The sequence below is a fragment of the Natator depressus genome, chromosome 20 (assembly GCF_965152275.1).
Source record: "Natator depressus isolate rNatDep1 chromosome 20, rNatDep2.hap1, whole genome shotgun sequence".
Taxonomy (NCBI): Eukaryota; Metazoa; Chordata; order Testudines; family Cheloniidae; genus Natator; species Natator depressus.
In genome coordinates this window covers 24074662-24093518 of record NC_134253.1, presented here as the reverse complement: position 1 = coordinate 24093518, position 18857 = coordinate 24074662, and the positions used below count along the sequence as shown (strand labels likewise).

At 62.4% G+C, this 18857-nt stretch overlaps 2 protein-coding genes across 10 annotated transcripts in view; one reads left to right on the top strand and one right to left on the bottom strand.

Moving 5' to 3' along the window:
- NFIX (nuclear factor I X) overlaps positions 1 to 7134 on the top strand; it is a 143005-nt gene extending 135871 nt beyond the window's left edge. For all 9 annotated transcript variants that reach the window (XM_074935444.1, XM_074935445.1, XM_074935450.1 and 6 more), the window contains one exon: positions 1649 to 7134. In XM_074935444.1, coding sequence (XP_074791545.1) covers positions 1649 to 1663 — 15 coding nt within the window. In that variant the 3' untranslated portion in view covers positions 1664 to 7134. The remainder of the gene's footprint in view (positions 1 to 1648) is intronic.
- Positions 7135 to 14261: 7127 nt separating this feature from the next.
- On the bottom strand, positions 14262 to 16297 carry LYL1 (LYL1 basic helix-loop-helix family member; the record flags this gene model as incomplete). Its single annotated transcript, XM_074935627.1, has 3 exons — positions 14262 to 14611; positions 15554 to 15645; positions 16029 to 16297. Coding segments are annotated over 3 exons (711 nt in total), but the record flags the coding sequence as incomplete, so codon positions are not given.
- Positions 16298 to 18857: the final 2560 nt, after the last annotated feature.

The following is an 18857-nucleotide window of genomic DNA, read 5'->3' as shown; positions in this document are numbered from 1 at the left end:
GATATTTCGTGGCACTCAGGATCGGGACCCCGGCTCTGTAGTCGGTGGGGGGGATATGCTAAAAGTGATTATTCAACGTGATGTCCAGCGCACGAAACAGCCGGCCTGAGCCAGAGAACAATGGCCCAGATTTGTAAATTCCCCTCGACTCCAAGTGCCCAAATCCCTTGGGGGAAATGAGATTGGGGCTCCTGAAGCCATTAGGTGACGCCGGGCACAGCAAGGCTTAAATGCCTTTCGAACCCTGCGCCTAAGCATGCGTGGGGGTGGGTTTGCGGCAGGCAGGAAGGGTCAAGCCGCTGTGAATTTTCCGAGGCTGATCCCTTTGGCGGGGGCGGGGGGGTTCGAACAAACCTCGTGGGACTCAGTGACTCCAAGGGGCGATGCCTGGTTACACCTGCTGGGGGTCTGGCCCTGTTGTGGCCAATGGAGTGACACCCACTGAGCCCAGCTGGGGAGCCTGGTCCATCCCGGCCCTGTTTTAGTGGTGCTGTGGGGGCGGCTCCTGGCTGGGGGGGGGTCTCGCAGCCTGTGGGGTCCGTCCACGAGGACAGGCTGACTCTGGGGAGAGCCACGCTAAACAGAATGGACTTGCCCTGCACAGGGGCTACTGGCCTCCCCTCCAGATAGGGCCTGAGGGAGCCTGGGGCTGAGCTAGCAGGGGCTGCGGGTCAGGAGCGAGGGGCACCGGCAGAGCTGGGGGAGCCCAGAGCTGGGGTAGCAGGGGCTGCGGATCGGGACTGACAGGCATAAATATTTCACCATCTAAATTAAAAGAGGTAAAACTGCTCGGTATGTGTGTTTGTAGCTAGAGAAATTTACATATTCAGATTTAAAATAATAAAGATTCCCATCCACAGGGCTAGTTCGGTAGAGGGGTGTGTGGGGAAGGCTGGATGAGGGAATGGATGGAGAGATGGGGGATGGGGATGGATGGAGAGAGGGGAGTGTATGGAGATGAATTGAGGGATGAGGGGTGTGGATGGATGGAGAGATGCAGATGGAGGGATGGATGGATGGGGGGTGAGGATGGAGGGATGCAGATGGAGGGATGAGGGGGTGAGGATGGTTGGACAGATGGGGGTGGGGATAGATGGCTGAGGGTTGTGGGGCGTGGATGTATGGTTGGACAGATTGTGGGGTGGGGATGGGGGTGGGGATTGAGGGATGGATGGGGGTGGCAATGGAGGGATGGATGGGGGAGTGGGGATGGATGGGAGGGATGGGGTGGGGGTAGATGGCTGGGGTTGAGAGGTGTGGATGTATGGTTGGACAGATTGTGGGGTGGGGATGGGGGGTGGGGATGGAGGGATGGATGGGGGGTGGAAATGGATGGAGGGATAGGGGTGGGGGTAGATGGCTGGGGGTTGAGAGGTGTGGGTGGATGGTTGGACAGATTGTGGGGTGGGGATGGGGGGTGGGATGGAGGGATGGATGGGGGGTGGGAATGGATGGAGGGATAGGGGTGGGGGTAGATGGCTGGGGGTTGAGAGGTGTGGGTGGGATGGTTGGACAGATTGTGGGGTGGGGATGGGGGGTGGGGATTGAGGGATGGATGCGGGGGTGGGGATGGAGGGATGGAGTGACTCGTCATGTGGTCAATGCTATTTAAAATAACCCGTCCACATCTGGGCTGTTTCTCTTCCAGTCTTGGTTCCTCTGATGGGATCTTCAAGAAAGAGACGAGAAATCTCTCCCTAAAGCCCCCCCATGGAAGCGTCCGTCCTTCGCCCTGGATCTTCACTGAGCTGCTCCTGTCGAGACCAGGGGGGGTGCCCAGCTCACACTACCGATGAGAAAAGTCCAATCCCCTCCTCCCAGCCCCGATCCAGAGCCAATTGGAATCGACGTGGACGAGGTTGGTCCTCTCCGATGCGGAATCCCCGTGCCACCCTTGGGAAGTAACGTCACAAACAGCAAAGCCCAGCGGCCCCGCAGCGATCGCCACAGGTCGGCTGCTCCGGAGCAGCGCCTCTCCCCTGTTCCTGGGGCAGCCCCGGACGCGCCCGGTTTGAAATCTCCCGAAAACCACCCAGAGTGCTTATGTTTGCCAGGAGAGAGGGGGAAGTGCTGGGATCTTCCCAGAGCTGCAAGTGACTTAGGATGGCAGGTCGGGGCAACGTCCAACAGCCCAGGGCACGGTCTGTCCTCACAGGGCATCCAGACTGCAGCCACGCCGTGTGATTGCACCTCGCATAGGCCGACCCGAGCTAGCAGTCAGGTGCCGGGAAGCCGCAGCAGCGTGGGAGAGCCCCGGGTAATTACCCAGCTGCGGCATCCCGCTCTGGCACCCGCAATAGCTCGGCTGAAGCCGGGTGTGTCTGCATGAGGTGCAGCCCCGCCGGGACCTCCCTGCCGGCACTGGTTCGGCTCCTGGAGTGAACAGAGCACGAACGGAACTGACTGGCCTGTCCCACAAACATATATGCGAGTTCAAAATTTTTTCCTGTCTCAAATTGGGGTGAAAAATGGAAATCTCAAAAATATTCGCCAGCCAGAAACCTGACGAGTTTTTTGTTGGGGGTCAGTTGAAATATTTTGTTTTTTCCATTTGGGCCTTTTTTTGTGGGGTTTTAACCATATTTTTTTCGGTCAAATAAGCTTAAAGTCTGGTCGAACCAGAAAACTGGATGTTTGTTCCCGATCAGGAGACGCAGCCGACCTGGCCGTTCTGGGAACGGTTCCATTTTGGCAAAGCTGCGATTTCCAAGGAAAAAATGATTTGTCACAGATTCCCGGCCAGCGCCGGGCGATGGGAAATCGGTGCCTTTTTCACGTCAGTGATCTTAACCGGCCCTGTCACTGTTTCACTTGCCTCGTCTGCATGAGAAAGCAACACTGGTTTAACTTCACCTGCTTTAAAGCCACAACTCGAGGGGTGAATTTAAACCGGTTTAAAGGGCCTACTGTGAACCGGGCCGATAGAAGTGGTTTGACATTGATGTAAGTGTTTCCACACAGGTTCCATCAAACCGGTTTAACTAAAGTCAGGCCAGTTTTGCAGGGAACAAACTTTGCGCATCCAAGTCACGTTGGCACTCTGGAAATCATCCCTCTGTGCCCAGCAATGAGGTTCAATTCGGTACGCTCGGGCCGGGGATAGGCTGCTGACCAAGGAGCCCCAGGGTTGGGTCCCGTCCGTCTTCATCCTGGGGCAGCCAGATTCTCCAGGGTGCCCGGGAAGATCCAGCCCTGGCGGGGTGTTTGCTGGGAGCCCTGAAGAAACGCAGCCAGGAAGGCTACAAAACTTCCAAGCTTCCTCCTGGCTGCCCTGCCCCTACCTCGGCTGGCTCCGGCTGGCCCTCGGGCTGCGTCCACAGCCCTCCCCCCGCCGCAGGGCAGCTTGGGACCTTAGCCCAGCACAGCCTGCAGAGACCGGCTCTCGGAGCTGAGCGGTGCCGCTGAGGATGCTGGGAGTTTACCCAGGATGCTCGGCGGCCGAGGGACTGAGGTTGGCTCCCAGCACATAAGCTCCTTTCCCCCCAAACATAAGCGCCGGAGATTGTCCCCCCTCATTCCCGCCGTACGGGGCATCATGAGGAAGGCTAAGCAGAGATGCTCCCGGCTGCAGGGGCAGAGGGGGCCACACGCGCTCCCTTCCCAGCCCCCCCGTCAGCCTCTCGCTCGAGAGCCCCCCCAGGCTGATGAAATGGGATTCTGCCTGGGGGGGAACAGTTAGATTACGTTAGAGAAGAGGGCATCTAGTCTCCTTCCCAGCTCTCCCAGTGGCTCCCAGCATGGCCCCGCCTTTCCCCCCCCCAATGGGGCTCTCTCCAGCCCTGCAAGTGCAGCGCTGGGGGGGGTCCCTTTGCTAACACCCCCCCCCAAGGAAATCAGCTTCACCTGAGGATGCCCACCAGTGCTGCCAATCCCCAGACGTGGCTGCCCCCTCCCTTTCCGAATGCCCCCCCCTCCAGCGAAAGTGCTGGGGGTGCCGCGGCAGCTGGCTTGGGCCGGGGCTGGGGCGTCTGTGAGGTTTGACTAGGTCGCGTCTAAGCTAGCTCAGCTGATGGCTATTTTCTTTCCCCGTCTCCCCACCGCGATCCGTTCTCGCTTCCTTCCTTCGGATTTGCTGCTTGGTGGTTGGTTTTTTCGTTTTAAATAGTTGGATCCTTTCTCTTTTCTCCTCCTTCCTTTCTTCCTTCGTCGTAGCTTGGTGGTTATTTTAGGGTTTGGGGCTTTCTGTACATACAGGCGATCAAACGAACTAGGGCCAGAGTAACAAACGCGCCACGCCCCAGCCAGCACTCACTCGAGACGCGCGCTCAGAGCCGTCGGGAAAGCTCTGGCCGGAGTCCGTAGGTCTCACGCCGGAGAGATGCGGGTACGTTTTGGTGCGGCTTTGCTGCAGGGCCATGGGAAAGGTTTGGTTTTCCTGCTGGTCCAGAGCACACAGAGTCGTTGCAGTCACCCAGCCCGCCACACGCACTGTCTGTTTCGCTTCCGAAAATCCATTTGAAAACTGTCTCTCTCCATCTCGTACCCACCTTTGAATCATCGACATGGTCGTCTTTATCTTTATATTTTTTAGAGACACAGGGACCCACCTCTCCACCCCGTTATCGGGCCCAGGGCCTGCGATGCTGAAATGCAGCCACCTCTGGGGTGGGGCGGGGTGGCTGTTGGTAACAGCAGCGCTGTAGGGTAGTTTTAGGACCGGAAGTGGGGATGGGGGAATCCTGTACTGGATGAAACCCCCAGGAAGGGGGTGGGAGTTAGGGAGGTCAGATGGGGTCACCTGAGCTGGAGTTTGGCCCGGATGCCAGGGTTCAGATCTTGAGTCTTGCAACAACAAAAAAGCCCTAGCAGTGGTAAAAGTCCCAGCAGAGTCCCTCGGGGATTGGGGGCTACAGGGCTGTACATGCCCCCTCCCCGCCCCCCACTTGGGCCCTGTCCTGGGATCCCCTGTCTCCCTCCCGAGAGAAAATCACAGATCCCATCTCTTGTGCCTCGGGAAATGAGGGAGCCCTCGTGAGCCCAACTAATCAGGGGCCGGCGCCTCCTCCCGCAGCACAAATGCTGCCCCCAGCAGAAGGGTTTTTTCGGGGGGGGGGAGGGCTGGGAATCTGCACTCTGGAAAATGCTGAGTTTCCGGTTCTGTTGGAGAAGCAGGGTCCATGTGGGAAACCAGACAGCTTCAGGCTGAGGCCTCCTGCACAATTCCCCGCCTGCCCCGGCCCCAGCTCTGGGGGCATCAGCGGGGTGCAGGGCCCCACCCCCTCCATCTCGTCCCCAGCAAAGCCCCTCGGCCCATGGAGGGGCTAAAACCCCACCGGGTCCCCCCTGCCCCCGGCGCGCAGCTGCAGGACAGCTGGGCAGCGCCGGTTTGTCTGGGGGCGACTCTGCTAGATGAGGAGTGACAGGCCCTATGAGAGCTCGAGCTCCAAGGACGGACACAGCCCACCGGGACTAGCTGGTGCCCGGGGCGAACGCTGCAGTGCTCTGAAGGCCGAGTGCCCCCCCAGGGCGTGTGCACAGAGCAGGCCCTGCCGTGCTCTGCAAGCTGTGCCACCCCCGACCCCCCCAGTGAGTGCACGTCACTGGCTTGGACACGAGCTCTCTGGGGCCTGCCTGTCGTAGCCCGATGTCCACTGCCCTGGTGCTAATCTGGAGTCACTCCAGATGGGTCATTCTGGATTTACACCTGGGCAGCTGAGAGCAGAATCCAGTCCCTGGCCCCAGTCCATAGCCCTTGTTCTCAAGCAGAGCCCAAGCGCTGGGCTTGGACAGGCTGACTCCAGTCGAAGCCCCGGGGGTCCTAAGCCAGGAGCTAAACCATTAGAGGGCGTAAACCCTGTGGGTTCAGTGGAGCCAGTTGAGTGACACCCATAGACACCACTGGGACCTGACCCATTTTTTCTTTTCACACTGGGCCCCCTCCCGCATTTCAGCGCCACCCGACACTGTCGCCCCAGCACCTAAGGGCGGCCTTACGCCTTCCCTTTGAGCTGAGAACTGCTCTGGGGTGGGTCAGGAAGCTCGCTGGGAAACCCCACAGGAACCCTCCCTGGCCTTCCCGGAGAGACACTGAACGTGCCACACTTAAAACCACTCCGGTGTGTTACCGTACCGCTGCCCGGGTCCCGGGGGGCTCTGCTGGGGGAGCAGTAATTCCTAGCACTGGGTATTTTTTGCAAATATTAATCAAAGTTACCGCAAGCTACGTCCCCGGTAGCCACTCAGAGCAGCCCTGTGGCATTCGGCAGCGTTCTCCCAGGTGGGCCGGACAAAGGCAGGGTCCGGCTTGTTCTCGGAGGCCGAACGTTTGTCGGGAACAAGAATTCAGGGTGTCACGGCTCCAGCCTTGGAACCGTTCAGCTGCCCCCAGCCACACGTGTCCGTAAGATCAGGGCTTTCGAGGCCGGGCCCACCACCCTTTTCGCATTTAAAAACCCTGGCGGTTCGTATCCATCTGTTTCCAGCCAAGGCCCCGATTCAGCGCTGCACTAAAGCACACGCTTCACGCTCATGGAGTGCGTCTACCCTGCAGATACACCCCGTAGGAGCCAGGCTGGAGCCCGGCTGTCTGCCCTGCTGTTCCTAGCTTGGTGGCATGAGCCCGAGGGGCATGAGCCAGGCTCCGAGACTAGCTGCTGTGGGGGGTTTTCCCAGTGTAGCCATAGTCCCATCTCGGCACTGGCACGTCTGACAGAGGAACTAATCAGGGGTTTAGCGGGACCCTTTCAGGAGCCAGAGGTGAGCAAGGCTGGCTGCAGCAGGGTGAGACTCACTCGAGAATGTGTTTAAAAAATGGAAAAAAAAAAACTTTTAAAAAAAGCTACAAATATATATATAGGGGGCTAAAACTGAACAAATGTTGTTTTCTTTGAGCCAGTGCAATGACTTGCATAGTTTTAATATCTTTGTATGTTAAAGATTGTTAAGCAAAAGAAAAAAAATCTATTTTTCTTGAGATGTCCTGTTCCCGGGGACTCTAAATACACAGGGGAGAGAAAACCCAACCTTTGTAAGTATGGGAAATTGTTCTTCTTCTTCTTCTTCTTCTTCCTGTTTATTTTTTCATTCATTTATTAATTTTTATTTTTATTTTTGCCTTTTTCTCGTTTCTTTTTTTTTTGGTGGGGGGGGGGGAGGCTGAAGGGAAGGTTTTTCAAGCAAAACAGAAAAGACATATCTATCTCGGTTCCAAAACCGCGGAGAGAAAAAATGTAAAAAAAAACCCTAAAGTGAAGACACAAGGACGGCGAGAAAAGAAAAATGATGAAAAAAACTCATAAAAAAGAGAAAATTAACAAAAAAAATGATATATAAAACCACAAACCCTGGTGCTTTTTACAATATAAAGGACATTAAAAACCCTCTATTATACATAGTTTATGAACCAATTAATTGTTATCATAAAGCACATTTTAGGAAACATACATTATCCTTTCTTTATGTTTAACTGAAAGGGGCAGGACGGACTGCGGTTATCAGAGGCACCCGGCTTTTGCTGATCTTACTGGGGGGGGCAAGCGAGAGAAGTGGGGGGGGGCCTGCCTTGGCCAAGGGGTCCCCCCCCCAGCTGGGTGTCACACACACACCCCCGCCAGGTGTCACACCTCCCATGTTGATGGGTTGAACCCCTTTGTGCTGATTCCCCCTCCCCTCCGCCTTGGTCCCTGGAGAAACTTTAGTTGGAATCAGGCCCGGCTCCCCCTTGCCCCCCCCTCTGCCCCCCACCCCCCAGGGAGGATTTTTCTTTGGAGCCAAAAGCCAACTTTGATCTCACCAGCATTTTGTCTTGGAGCCTTTTTCAGAAAGTTGGTCGCGTTCCCCCCTTTTTCTGTTCTCCGGGGCGGGGTGGAGGGGACCCCCTCCCTTTTCCCCTGATGGACGGGGGGGAGACCCCATTCCCGTCTCCCCCAGTGACAGAGAAGTGCCATTGGAGGAAGGACCCTTTGGTTCAGGAAGGGCCAAGCCCTGCCCACGCCTTACCCGCCCGCACTGCCTGGCAGCCGACGTGCCTTCACCCCCTTGCTGGCCCGGACGGACGGGGGGCGGGGGGGAGCTGAGCTGCTCAGCCGACCCCCCAGCCGTGCCCCCAGTGCCACACGGCCACGCAAAGCAATAAAGACCCCAGTTTCCACCGACAAAGACAAAAGATGCCAATCGCCTGTGGGGGGCGCGACACAATGGGGTCCAAACTGGATCCTGTGCCCCCACCATGGAATCGTGGGGCCCAATCTGGATCCTGCCCGAAATTCCAGGGCCCAATCCGGATCCTGCCCCACCCAAAATGCCAGGGCCCAATCTGGATCCCATCCCCCCCAAATTGCGGGTCCTGTCCCCTCTCACCCTAAGAGCTGGGAGGGCCCAATCCAGATCCTGGCCCCCTCCCTGCACCCCAAAACTGCCAGGGAAAGAAGCCGAGGTGGACATTTTCCAAAGTGGCTTCTGATCTTTGGTTTGGTCTCCGTCTTCTCCCCCTCCCCGTCCCCCACTCTCCCCCTTTGGAAACCAGGCATCTCAACCTGGGCCCCTGGATGAGGGCAACACCCGCCCCCCTGCAAAAAATCAGAGCGCCCCCACTCCAAAACAGGCCGCTGAGTGCATGCTCCCCCTTTGCTAGGCCGGGGTCAGATCTTTCCACCATCCCCCCCCCGATCCCATGCTACTCCCGAGGGGTTCACCCACCACAGCCCCCACCCCCACTGCCTCTCGCTCTAGGACCCCCCCATTAGGCTGCATCGCAATGAGCCAGCTGCTCCCGCCCGTCCGTCTCTGCCCCTTCCAACAAGTTTCTTCGTAGGGTAAGAAACGCAGTATATCTGAGTACAGTACAGTATATATATATAGTACTAATGGCCTTGAGTGTGCTTCTGTCTCCGTCCCTCGGCTCGCGCCCTCCGTGCCCCCCGCCGTCCCCCCCCGCTCGCGCTAACGCGCCTTCCTTTCGCCGCCTTTGCGAATAAAGCGTAGTTCTTCGTCTGGTTGCGTCCCTTCGCCAGTCCCCGCCACGTCTTAGCAGAGTGCAGGTTAGCCAGCCGCGCTGATCACGTCAGTATCGCTTCCCCCACGGAAAAAAGGCGTTTAAAAAAAAATCGACAAAAACAACAAGAAAAAAAGACAAAAAAAAGGATAAATAATAAAATGCAAAAACCTGTTATACCCGGCAACCGGCTCAGGTCGTTCTTCCTTTTGCCTGAGCGCGCGTGGTTCCCCTCCCGCCACGTGCTCCCCGGCCCTGTCGGTCCCTTCCCCGCCTGGAATTGGGTGCCTTGGGGGGGTCCCAAGGGGCAGGGGTGGCTGGCAGGGGCGTTCAGTTGGGAGGAGCTGTGCAGACACGGCGCATAGACCCCCCCTGCGCTGCCCCCCCCTCCGCGCCCTGTCTCATGTGGCGCCGGCTCCAGGCAGCAAAGGGCAGGCCTGGGCCAGGCGCTGGCTGGGTTTGGCAAAGGGCCTCGGAGACCCCGGGCTCCGGGGGTCCAATGTTCGTGTCCTGCCCCCCGGCTCGCTGCCCCCCAAGCAGACAAGGCCGGGGGGGGGGCTGGAACAATGTGTACGGGGGGGGCGTGCTGAGAGCCATTGAACCAAACTGGAAACCCTGCCTGTGATGGGCACCGCGGCAGCCCCCCCCAGTTCCAGCATCCCTGGCCGAGGCGAACCCCACGCCCTGGAGGCTGCAGGCAGAACCCTGGCCTGCTTATGTGCGTGTGGTGCACAGCGTGATGGGCTCCCTGGAGGCCGGTCCTGCCTCTGCACTAGCCAGCCGGGGGCCCTTGGGCACGTCACGGCCCTGTGTGGTGCCTCAGTTTCCCCACTGGCCCTTTAGTGAGTTAGATTGTGAGCTCGTTGGGGCAGGGCCCTGCTCTCTCTCCGCGGGGTCCCCAGCGGGGGCCCTGATCTCAGCAGGGGTCGCTAGCCGCTATCATCGCACGAATGCCCCCGACACCGTGTGCAGCCCCCTGGGGCTGGATTTCCGCATGGGCACAAGCGCTGGTGGGGTCAGAGCTGAGCTGGCGCCCGGGGTGTAATGTGGCGCCACTGACCCACGTGGCAAAGGTGCCTCCAGCATCGCGGGGGGCCAGGCGTGGGCCCACCCCACACACGACAGCCTTGGCCAGGTGGCTGGAGCAATCTGCCCCCCCCCCCCCACTGCTCCCGCAGCATTTAGCCCCTGATGTTCAGAGGTCGCCAGCCACCTGCAGCCGCCCCGTTAGGGAAAGTGCCTTAAAAACCCATCAGGAGAAACAAACCTGGGTGATCGACCCCTTTAGTCCAGCCCCCCCGTCCCCCCCACCCCAGCCCACGTCTCGGGCTCTAACTCTCCCTGCCAGCAGGGGCACTGCTGAGACCCCCACACGCCCCCACGGCCTGGGGGGCAACCCAAGTGCCCGGTCGAGCCTCCAGAGGGAGGGGCTGCTGAGGGCACGCGGAGACCAGCCCCCCCTGCCGCCCCAGAGAAGGGCGCTAGCTGTGGTGCCATGGGGTGCACAGCTCCTCCTGCCCATCTGCCCCCCCGCACCCCCTCGGGCAGCCCCCCACCAGGGTGTTTCACGCATGTTCATTGCCAAGTCTGTTCCAGCGTGAACCTTTACAGAGGCACCATCGCCACCCGACTGAATTAAAGTCTGTACGAGCCACCCGCCTGGCTTCTTTCCGCTGGGGCGGGGGTCTTAGCCTGAGACACCGCCCCCCCCCCCCGCTCTGACCACTAGCCCCCACTCCCCTCCCGGAGCTGGGGAGAGAACCCAGGAGTCCTGGCTCCCAGCAGCCCCCCCCGCTCTGACCACTAGCCCCCACTCCCCTCCCAGAGCTGGGGAGAGAACCCAGGAGTCCTGGCTCCCAGCTGCCCCCCCCTCTAACCACTAGCCCCCACTCCCCTCCCAGAGCTGGGGAGAGAACCCAGGAGTCCTAGCTCCCAGCAGCCCCCCCCGCTCTGACCACTAGCCCCCACTCCCCTCCCAGAGCTGGGGAGAGAACCCAGGAGTCCTAGCTCCCAGCAGCCCCCCCCCGCTCTAACCACTAGCCCCCACTCCCCTCCCAGAGCTGGGGAGAGAACCCAGGAGTCCTAGCTCCCAGCAGCCCCCCCCGCTCTAACCACTAGCCCCCACTCCCCTCCCAGAGCTGGGGAGAGAACCCAGGAGTCCTAGCTCCCCCCCCCCAACCACTAGCCCCCACTCCCCTCCCAGAGCTGGGGAGAGAACCCAGGAGTCCTGGCTCCCAGCCGCCTCCCCCCCGCTCTAACCACTAGCCCCCACTCCTGTCCCAGAGCTGGGAAGAGAACCCAGGAGTCTTGGCTCCCAGCAGCCCCCCCCCCGCTCTAACCACTAGCCCCCACTCCCCTCCCAGAGCTGGGGAGAGAACCCAGGAGTCCTAGCTCCCAGCAGCCCCCCCCCGCTCTAACCACTAGCCCCCACTCCCCTCCCAGAGCTGGGGAGAGAACCCAGGAGTCCTAGCTCCCCCCCCCAACCACTAGCCCCCACTCCCCTCCCAGAGCTGGGGAGAGAACCCAGGAGTCCTGGCTCCCAGTCGCCTCCCCCCGCTCTAACCACTAGCCCCCACTCCCCTCCCAGAGCTGGGGAGAGAACCCAGGAGTCCTGGCTCCCAGCCGCCCCCCTGCTCTAACCACTAGCCCCCACTCCCCTCCCAGAGCTGGGGAGAGAACCCAGGAGTCCTAGCTCCCAGCAGCCCCCCCCCCGCTCTAACCACTAGCCCCCACTCCCCTCCCAGAGCTGGGGAGAGAACCCAGGAGTCCTGGCTCCCAGCCGCCCCCCTGCTCTAACCACTAGCCCCCTTCCTGTCCTTACCTTGTCCAGTTGTTTCATTCCTCCTGTGTTTGGGCGCACAGCCTGCCCCCCCCCCCCGCGGCTAAGCGGGGCTGGGACTAATCAACACAGACCCCCCCCAACTCGGTGTCACGCCGAGCAGACCCCCAAAGACCCCCCCCACCGAAGTGTTCACCTCTGACCCCGCCCCGGCACCAGCTCCTTACAAGGGAGACCCAGAGGCTGGGGGGGAAGCAGCTGGGGGGCACAATGGGGGGGAGGGCTGAGGGGCTAAACCCCGGGGGGGGGGAAGGGACACACAGGCTGTTCCATGGGGGGGCTGATCCTTGGGGTACCACCCTCCCCCAGGGCATCAATGGGGGGAACTTCTTGGTCACTGCTGCTCAGCCAGCAGACCCTGACCCCCATCCTATGCCCATCCCCCACCTCTTGTCTGCCTGGCACCCCCACCCCCCACCCCATCGCCAACCCCCCCGTCGCCCCCAGGCCTATCGCCAACCCCCAGCTGTGCCCCCCACAGGCCCATCGCCAACCCCTGTCACCCCGTCACCCCCAGACCCCTCGCCAACCCCCAGCTGTGCCCCCCCCCAGGAAGCCCGCAGGGTCTGGCAGGGGTAGGCCGGGGCTCTGGGGCTGACTCAGCACCAACCACCCCCCTGCGGCCAGGACCCCCCCCACCAACAGCGCCGGGTGGAGCAACGGCTCCGCTTCCGCAGGGCGGCCCTGGCGGGAATTGGGGGGGGGGGCTGCAGCCCTCCAGGGTCCCCCCCACGCCAGCTCTGCCGGTGCCCCTCACTGCCGACCCGCAGCCCCCCACGGCTGTGCCAGCCCTGGGCTCCCCCCCTCGCCGGTGCCCCTCACTCCGGACCCGCAGCCCCCCACGGCTGTGCCAGCCCTGGGCTCCCCCCCCGCCGGTGCCCCTCACTCCCGACCCGCAGCCCCCCACGGCTGTGCCAGCCCTGGGCTCCCCCCCCTCGCCGGTGCCCCTCACTCCCGACCCGCAGCCCCCCACGGCTGTGCCAGCCCTGGGCTCCCCCCCCTCGCCGGTGCCCCTCACTCCCGACCCGCAGCCCCCCACGGCTGTGCCAGCCCTGGGCTCCCCCCCCTCGCCGGTGCCCCTCACTCCCGACCCGCAGCCCCCCACGGCTGTGCCAGCCCTGGGCTCCCCCCCCTCGCCGGTGCCCCTCACTCCCGACCCGCAGCCCCCCACGGCTGTGCCAGCCCTGGGCTCCCCCCCCTCGCCGGTGCCCCTCACTCCCGACCCGCAGCCCCCCACGGCTGTGCCAGCCCTGGACTCCCCCCCCGCCGGTGCCCCTCACTCCCGACCCGGTCTCCTTCCCCCCAGACGGACGGGGCAGAACCTGGGGGCTGAGCTGTTCTCAGTGGGTTTGGGGCTTCAGGGAAACCACCAGGACCCCCAATAGCTGTGTGCGCCCCCCCTGCACAGCGAGCTCCTGCGGGGGGGGGGCTGGAACCCTGGGAACCCCCCCGCCCATCTTCTCCGGGCAGCGCTGGTCTCCATGCGGGAATCTTCATGGGCATCGCCCCTCCCCGCTCCGCTTTGCTTGGACGAGGGGGATCTTGGCTGGGGGGGGTCTCCCCATTGCTGAGTCACCCCCCTGCCCTGACCTCCCAGACCCCCCCACCCCACCCGCAGGCGCTGGGTTCACATTCCTGGGGGGGTCCCCCAATGGTACCACCATGGAGCCCCCCCCGCCCGCCAGGCCACGTGAGAGTCCAGGTGTTAGGACCGCCCCCCAAATCTCCCCGCTTGTGCACCCTCCCCGCAAAGGCCTTCCAGGACCCCCCACCTCTGCCCCATGGCTCCCCCCCCGTGTCCCCTCGCCTTGAGTTCAGTCTCTCCAGCCCCCCCCTCCGCCCCCCAAAAGAACAAGGCCCAGGCTCGGCTCTGCGCACTTTGTGTTTCTTTCGTGGGCCGCGTGGCTACAGCCCAGACAGGGTTAAATTAAAAACCACCCGGCTCCCCTCCCCCATCGCAGGGCAGGACCCCCCCAGATACGGGGCCGGGGGGCACCCTAGAGCCCCGAGGCGGGGGGGGTCTCCCACCCCAGCGCTGCTCACTCCTGCGCCCCCTGGCTGAGCGGGGAGCAGTTCTCTGGGCCCAGGGCACTGGAGGGGGGTCTTAGCCCCCCCCAGGGGTTAAAACACAGACAAGACCATTTCAGGATGCGGGGGCTCTTTGCCAATGGGGGGGGCATACGGGCGGGGGGCTCTGGCGCGTGCTGGGGCGCTGCCCCCCATTCTCTCAGCCCCCCCCCCCATTTCCCACCCAGCGCCGACACGTCTCCTCGGAGGCCAGAAGCAGCTGAGACTGGATCAACCTCATCACAGCGGTGACCCGCCAAGGTCCCAGCCCCACTTGACACCTGGGGGGGCGGGCGGAATCCGGAGCGCGCCCCTCCCCCTTGCAATGTCAGTCCCGGGGGGGCGGGGCCCGCCCCCCTCCCAGTCCAGAGTCACCCCCCCAAATCCAGTGCGGGGGGGGAAGGAAGGGGGGGCCGCCAATCATCACCGGGCGTCCCCCGCGGCCGCGGCCCCCAGCAGCGTCCGGCGCTCCCGCTTGATGGGGCGGGGGGCGGCCCCCCGCGGCGCCTCGCCCCCCGGGCTGCCCGGCGGCGGGGCCTCGGGCTCGGGGGGCTCGGGGGGCCCGGCGGCGGCCTGGTCGCGCAGCAGCTGCCCGAGGAAGCGGATGTATTTCATGGCCAGACGCAGGATCTCGTTCTTGCTCAGCTTCTTGTCCGGCGGGTGCGTGGGCAGGAGCCGCCGCAGCTCGGCGAAGGCCCCGTTCACGTTCTGCTGGCGCCAGCGCTCCCGGCTGTTGGTGAAGACGCGGCGGGCCACTTTCTGCGGCTGCTGCCCTGCGGGGAGCACGGGCAGAGCTGGCAGCCGCCGCCGGCCGGAGCAGCCCGCTGTGGGGCGGGGCGTCGGTCCCGGGACCCCCGGCCCAGGGCGGAGATGCAGCCAGCTCTGGGGTGGGGCCGGAGCTGTTTATCCAGGGACCCCGGCCCAGGGCAGAGATGCAGCCAGCTCTGGGGTGGGGCCGGGGCTGTTTATCCAGGGACCCCGGCCCAGGGCAGAGATGCAGCCAGCTCTGGGGTGGGGCCGGGGCTGTTTATCCAGGGACCCCGGCCCAGGGCAGAGATGCAGCCAGCTCTGGGGCGGAGCGCAGGGCTGTTTATCTAGGGACCCCTGGTCCAGGGCAGAGATGCAGCCAGCTCTGGGGTGGGGCCGGGGCTGTTTATCCAGGGACCCCCGGCCCGGTGCGAAGATGCAGCCAGCTCTGGGGTGGGGCAGGGGGCTGTTTGTCTAGGGACCTCTAGCCCGGCGCGGAGATGCAGCCATCTCTTGGGTGGGGCACGGGGCTCTTTATATGGGGAGCCCTGGCCCGGCGCTGCGATGCAGCCAGCTCTGGGGTGGGGCAGGGAGCTGTGTATCAGCCACACCTAACACCGCACTAGTTTAAACCAGGATGTCTGGGGACACTGGACCCCTGTTTCCATGGTGCGTCTGAGCTGGTCTTTTCAAGTGTGGCATCGGCATCACGGACGCCACCCAGGAGCCCAGCATCAGCAGGGCCCTGCCCAGCCCGGAGGCTGGGAGCCGGACGCCTGGGTTCTCTCCCCTGCTCTGGGCGGGCAGTGGGGTCTAGTGGTTAAATCAGGGGGGGCTGGGAGCCGGACGCCTGGGCTCTCTCCCCTGCTCTGGGCGGGCAGTGGGGTCTAGTGGTTAGAGCGGGAGACGGGGGGGGCGGGGAGCCCGGACGCCTGGGTTCCACCCCGCTGGGAGGGGGAGGCACTCACCATCCATGAGCTCCTGCTCGAAGTGGCTGGGCCGGCGCTTGAGGCGGCTGGCGGGGAGGAGGCTGAGAGAGCCGGGGGTGCCAATGTAGATGCTGGGGAGAGGGGCAGAGACATGGGGTGAGGGGCCTGGCCAGCAGGGGCACAGGGCACCCTACCGGGGGGGGGGCAGGGTAGGGGCGGTGTCACCATGTAGCCCCTCCCCCTGTAAACCAGCCCCGCCCTGACACCCCCACCATGCACATTAAAGCCATGCATGGGGGGAGGGGGGTCACAGACCCCCTAAAACTGTCCCATCCCCCACCCCCAGCACTGGGTCTGAGCCTGGATCCGTCCTTGGGGTGCTATGGGGGAGGGGTGACACCCCCAGGGACCCTCTATGGGGGTGGGGTATTATCAGCCCTGTGACTTTCTCACCCCCCAAAAAACAACGAGCCCCCCCCAGCTTCCGCCCCCCAACCCCCGCCCCAGCACTGACCTGTTGAGGAAGGGGTGTGGGTGGTACTGCGGGGGCAGGAGTGGGCTCTGCAGGCTGGCGAGCGTCATGGGGGCTGGGGGGGGCGCAGGGGTCAGGGATGAGAGCTGCACCAGGGAGGGGATGGGGTGCAGGGCCGTCAGCTCGGTGGTGGGCACGTCAGGGGGGGGTGGGCGCTTGCTGTGACCCAGGCTGATGACAGGAACGTCGGGGGGCAGCGGGGCAGGGGCTGTGGGGGGCGGGCTCCCCTTGGGGTCCGGAGACGAGGCAGGGGTTGGGGAAGCAGGGGGGTGGCTAGCGGGCGAGTGGCTGGCAGGGGGTGAGGGTGGGGGCAGGGGGCTGCAGGGGGGCGGGGGAGTCCTCAGCTTCTCCATCATCTTCCAGGCGGGGTGCGGCACCTCCGGCTGCGGCCAGAACTCATCTGCTGGGACAATACAGGTGAGATGAGACCGAGGCAGGGGCCCGGGTTCCTGGCCCCTCTCTGAGTCCCCCCAGCCTGGTATCCCCCCCGTCCCTGATGGCCCGGAGCAGACCCATGGGCTGTCCAGGCCGATATCTCTCCTCCCCATCCATGCTGCTCCTGATCACACCAAAGAGCCTGTTTTTGAAGATGGGGAAACTGAGGCAAGGTGCCTGGAAGTGACACCGGCCAGCAACAGAGCCAGGAAAGGAACCCAGGAGTCCTGGCTCCCAGCCCCTTGTGCTGCTCAGAGTACCGCGTACATGTGAATGGAACGAAACCCTACTAGAGGAGCCGTCATTTCAGAAGCTGATTAGGATTCCTAAATTCATCCAAACGGTCCCTGGACACCAGGCCCCGAGACTCCCGCAGCGATGGGGCCATGGGCTGCTCCGTTCACCAGCTGGATGTAAAGCCTGTAGCCTCTTCTATCCACAAATCTGCAACCGAGCCATTTAAACTGGATTAGATACACTGGTGCTAAACGCAGTGTGAACGGCCCCGCTTCCCTATAAAAGCTGGTTTATGTTGGTTTGGTTCAAACTGATTCCCAAGTGATAAATCAACCGGATCCAGCCAGCTCTGAATCGGAAACCCAAGGCCCAGAACTGAGCCCACGATCGGTGTTGTGCAAAAAGAATGAGGAGTCCTTGTGGCACCTTAGAGACTAGCAAATGTATTTGGGCAGAAGCTTTCGTGGGCTAAAACTCACTTCATCAGATGCATGGAGTGGGAAATACAGTCGGAAGGTCTGTATACACACAGAGAGCCTGAAGAAAGGGGTGTTGCCATACCCACTGTAATGAGAGTGATCAGTTTAGCTATTTTGGGTTCTCTGGCAAAAAATAAAAATCGTTTGTTTTGTTTCGGAATGTCGGCGAATCCGGAGTCAAACTGGTTTCTGGCTGAACAAAGAGATTCGCTCCGATTTTCAGCTTCTTCTCCCCCTTTTTAAAAAAAAAAAAAAACCGTACAACAAAATCCAGGGGCGTTTCCTCTGGAAAATCCCAAACTGAAACCGTCCCAAGTTGTCCAAGGTTGGGGTTTTCCCCAGCCTGCAACTGACACGAAGCCCCAAAACATTTCGCTGAACCGCCAGCTGCGTTTGCTCACAAAAAAACCCCGGGGGGTGTGTGTGAAAAATGTCTCCTGGCTCCTCTTTGCACCCAGATAAGAAACCCCGTTTACATTCAACCCTTTAGTTAAGCGGCACGGGGGGGGGCTCGTCTTGCTGTTGCTCCAATGACAGATTTGACCCCCCCACCCACACACCCCGCTCGGATCCTGGGACCAACCCGGCTCTTGTCCCCTGGCGCGGGCTGGATGTACCATGTGCCGGCGCACCCCTGAAATCGCTTTGGCTTTCTCGTGTAGACAAGGCTCCAGCCCGCCCGGTTCACGGAATTGGGTTTCGTGCCTGGGCCCCGACTTCAGCCTGAAATTGGCACCCCCGCAGGCAGCACTAATGGGGGGGGGGTTGTTCACACCTGCGGTTATTGTGGGGGGGTTGCGGGATCAACCCTCAGACGCCCAGTGACCTGGCTGCGGTCAGTTCTGGGCTGCCAGGGGAGCGGCGTGTCCCAGCTCCCCGGTCGGGTTTCCATGGACCGAAGGGTGAGCGGAGCCCGAACGCAGCCTGCTCGGAGACCTGCCAGGCAAATGCCTTTGGTGGATGGGAGCGATCGGGGCCCCTGTTGTGCCCGGCACTGCACAGACCCGGACTGAAACCAGCCCCCCTCCCGCATTGTGCCAGGTGCTGCCCAGACTCAGCCCCTGCTCCAAAGCACTGGCAGTCTAAACAGACACAGGAAGGGCTATTTTCCCCCTATTGTACAGATGGGTAAACTGAGGCACAGAGGCATGACTTGCCCAGGGTCACACACAGGACGTCCCAGGCCAGGGCCATAGGCATCAGGCCGCCCCTCCTCTCCATTGGGGTGAGGGGAGCCCAGGGCGAAGTGGTGCAGGAGCCGGATGTTACCAGGGGGCGTTGCGGCTCCTTCTCCCACTGGTGGCCCCCTGGGGGTCCTCAGAGTGCATGTGGAAGGGGGGTGCCCCAGGCAGTGGCAGGGAGAGACACCCCCCCTGCTGTCCCCTTGGCTCCAGGGGTCACCCAGCCTCCCGGCTGGCAGGCCGGAGCCATGCGGGGGGGGGGGGGAGGGATCCCCGCAGCAGGGAGGGGGGTGGGGGGGGTGTTTGGGGGGAGACAGCTGCGGTGCGACTCTGACCCGGCTGCAGCAAAGGGCTAAGCCGCAGAGCGAGACATGGAGGGAGCCTGGGCATTGGGCGGGGGGGTGTCCGAGGCCCTGGGTGTGTGTCCCAGGCTGTGTGTGTGTGTGTGTCCAAGGCCCTCTGTGTGTGTCCCAGGCTGT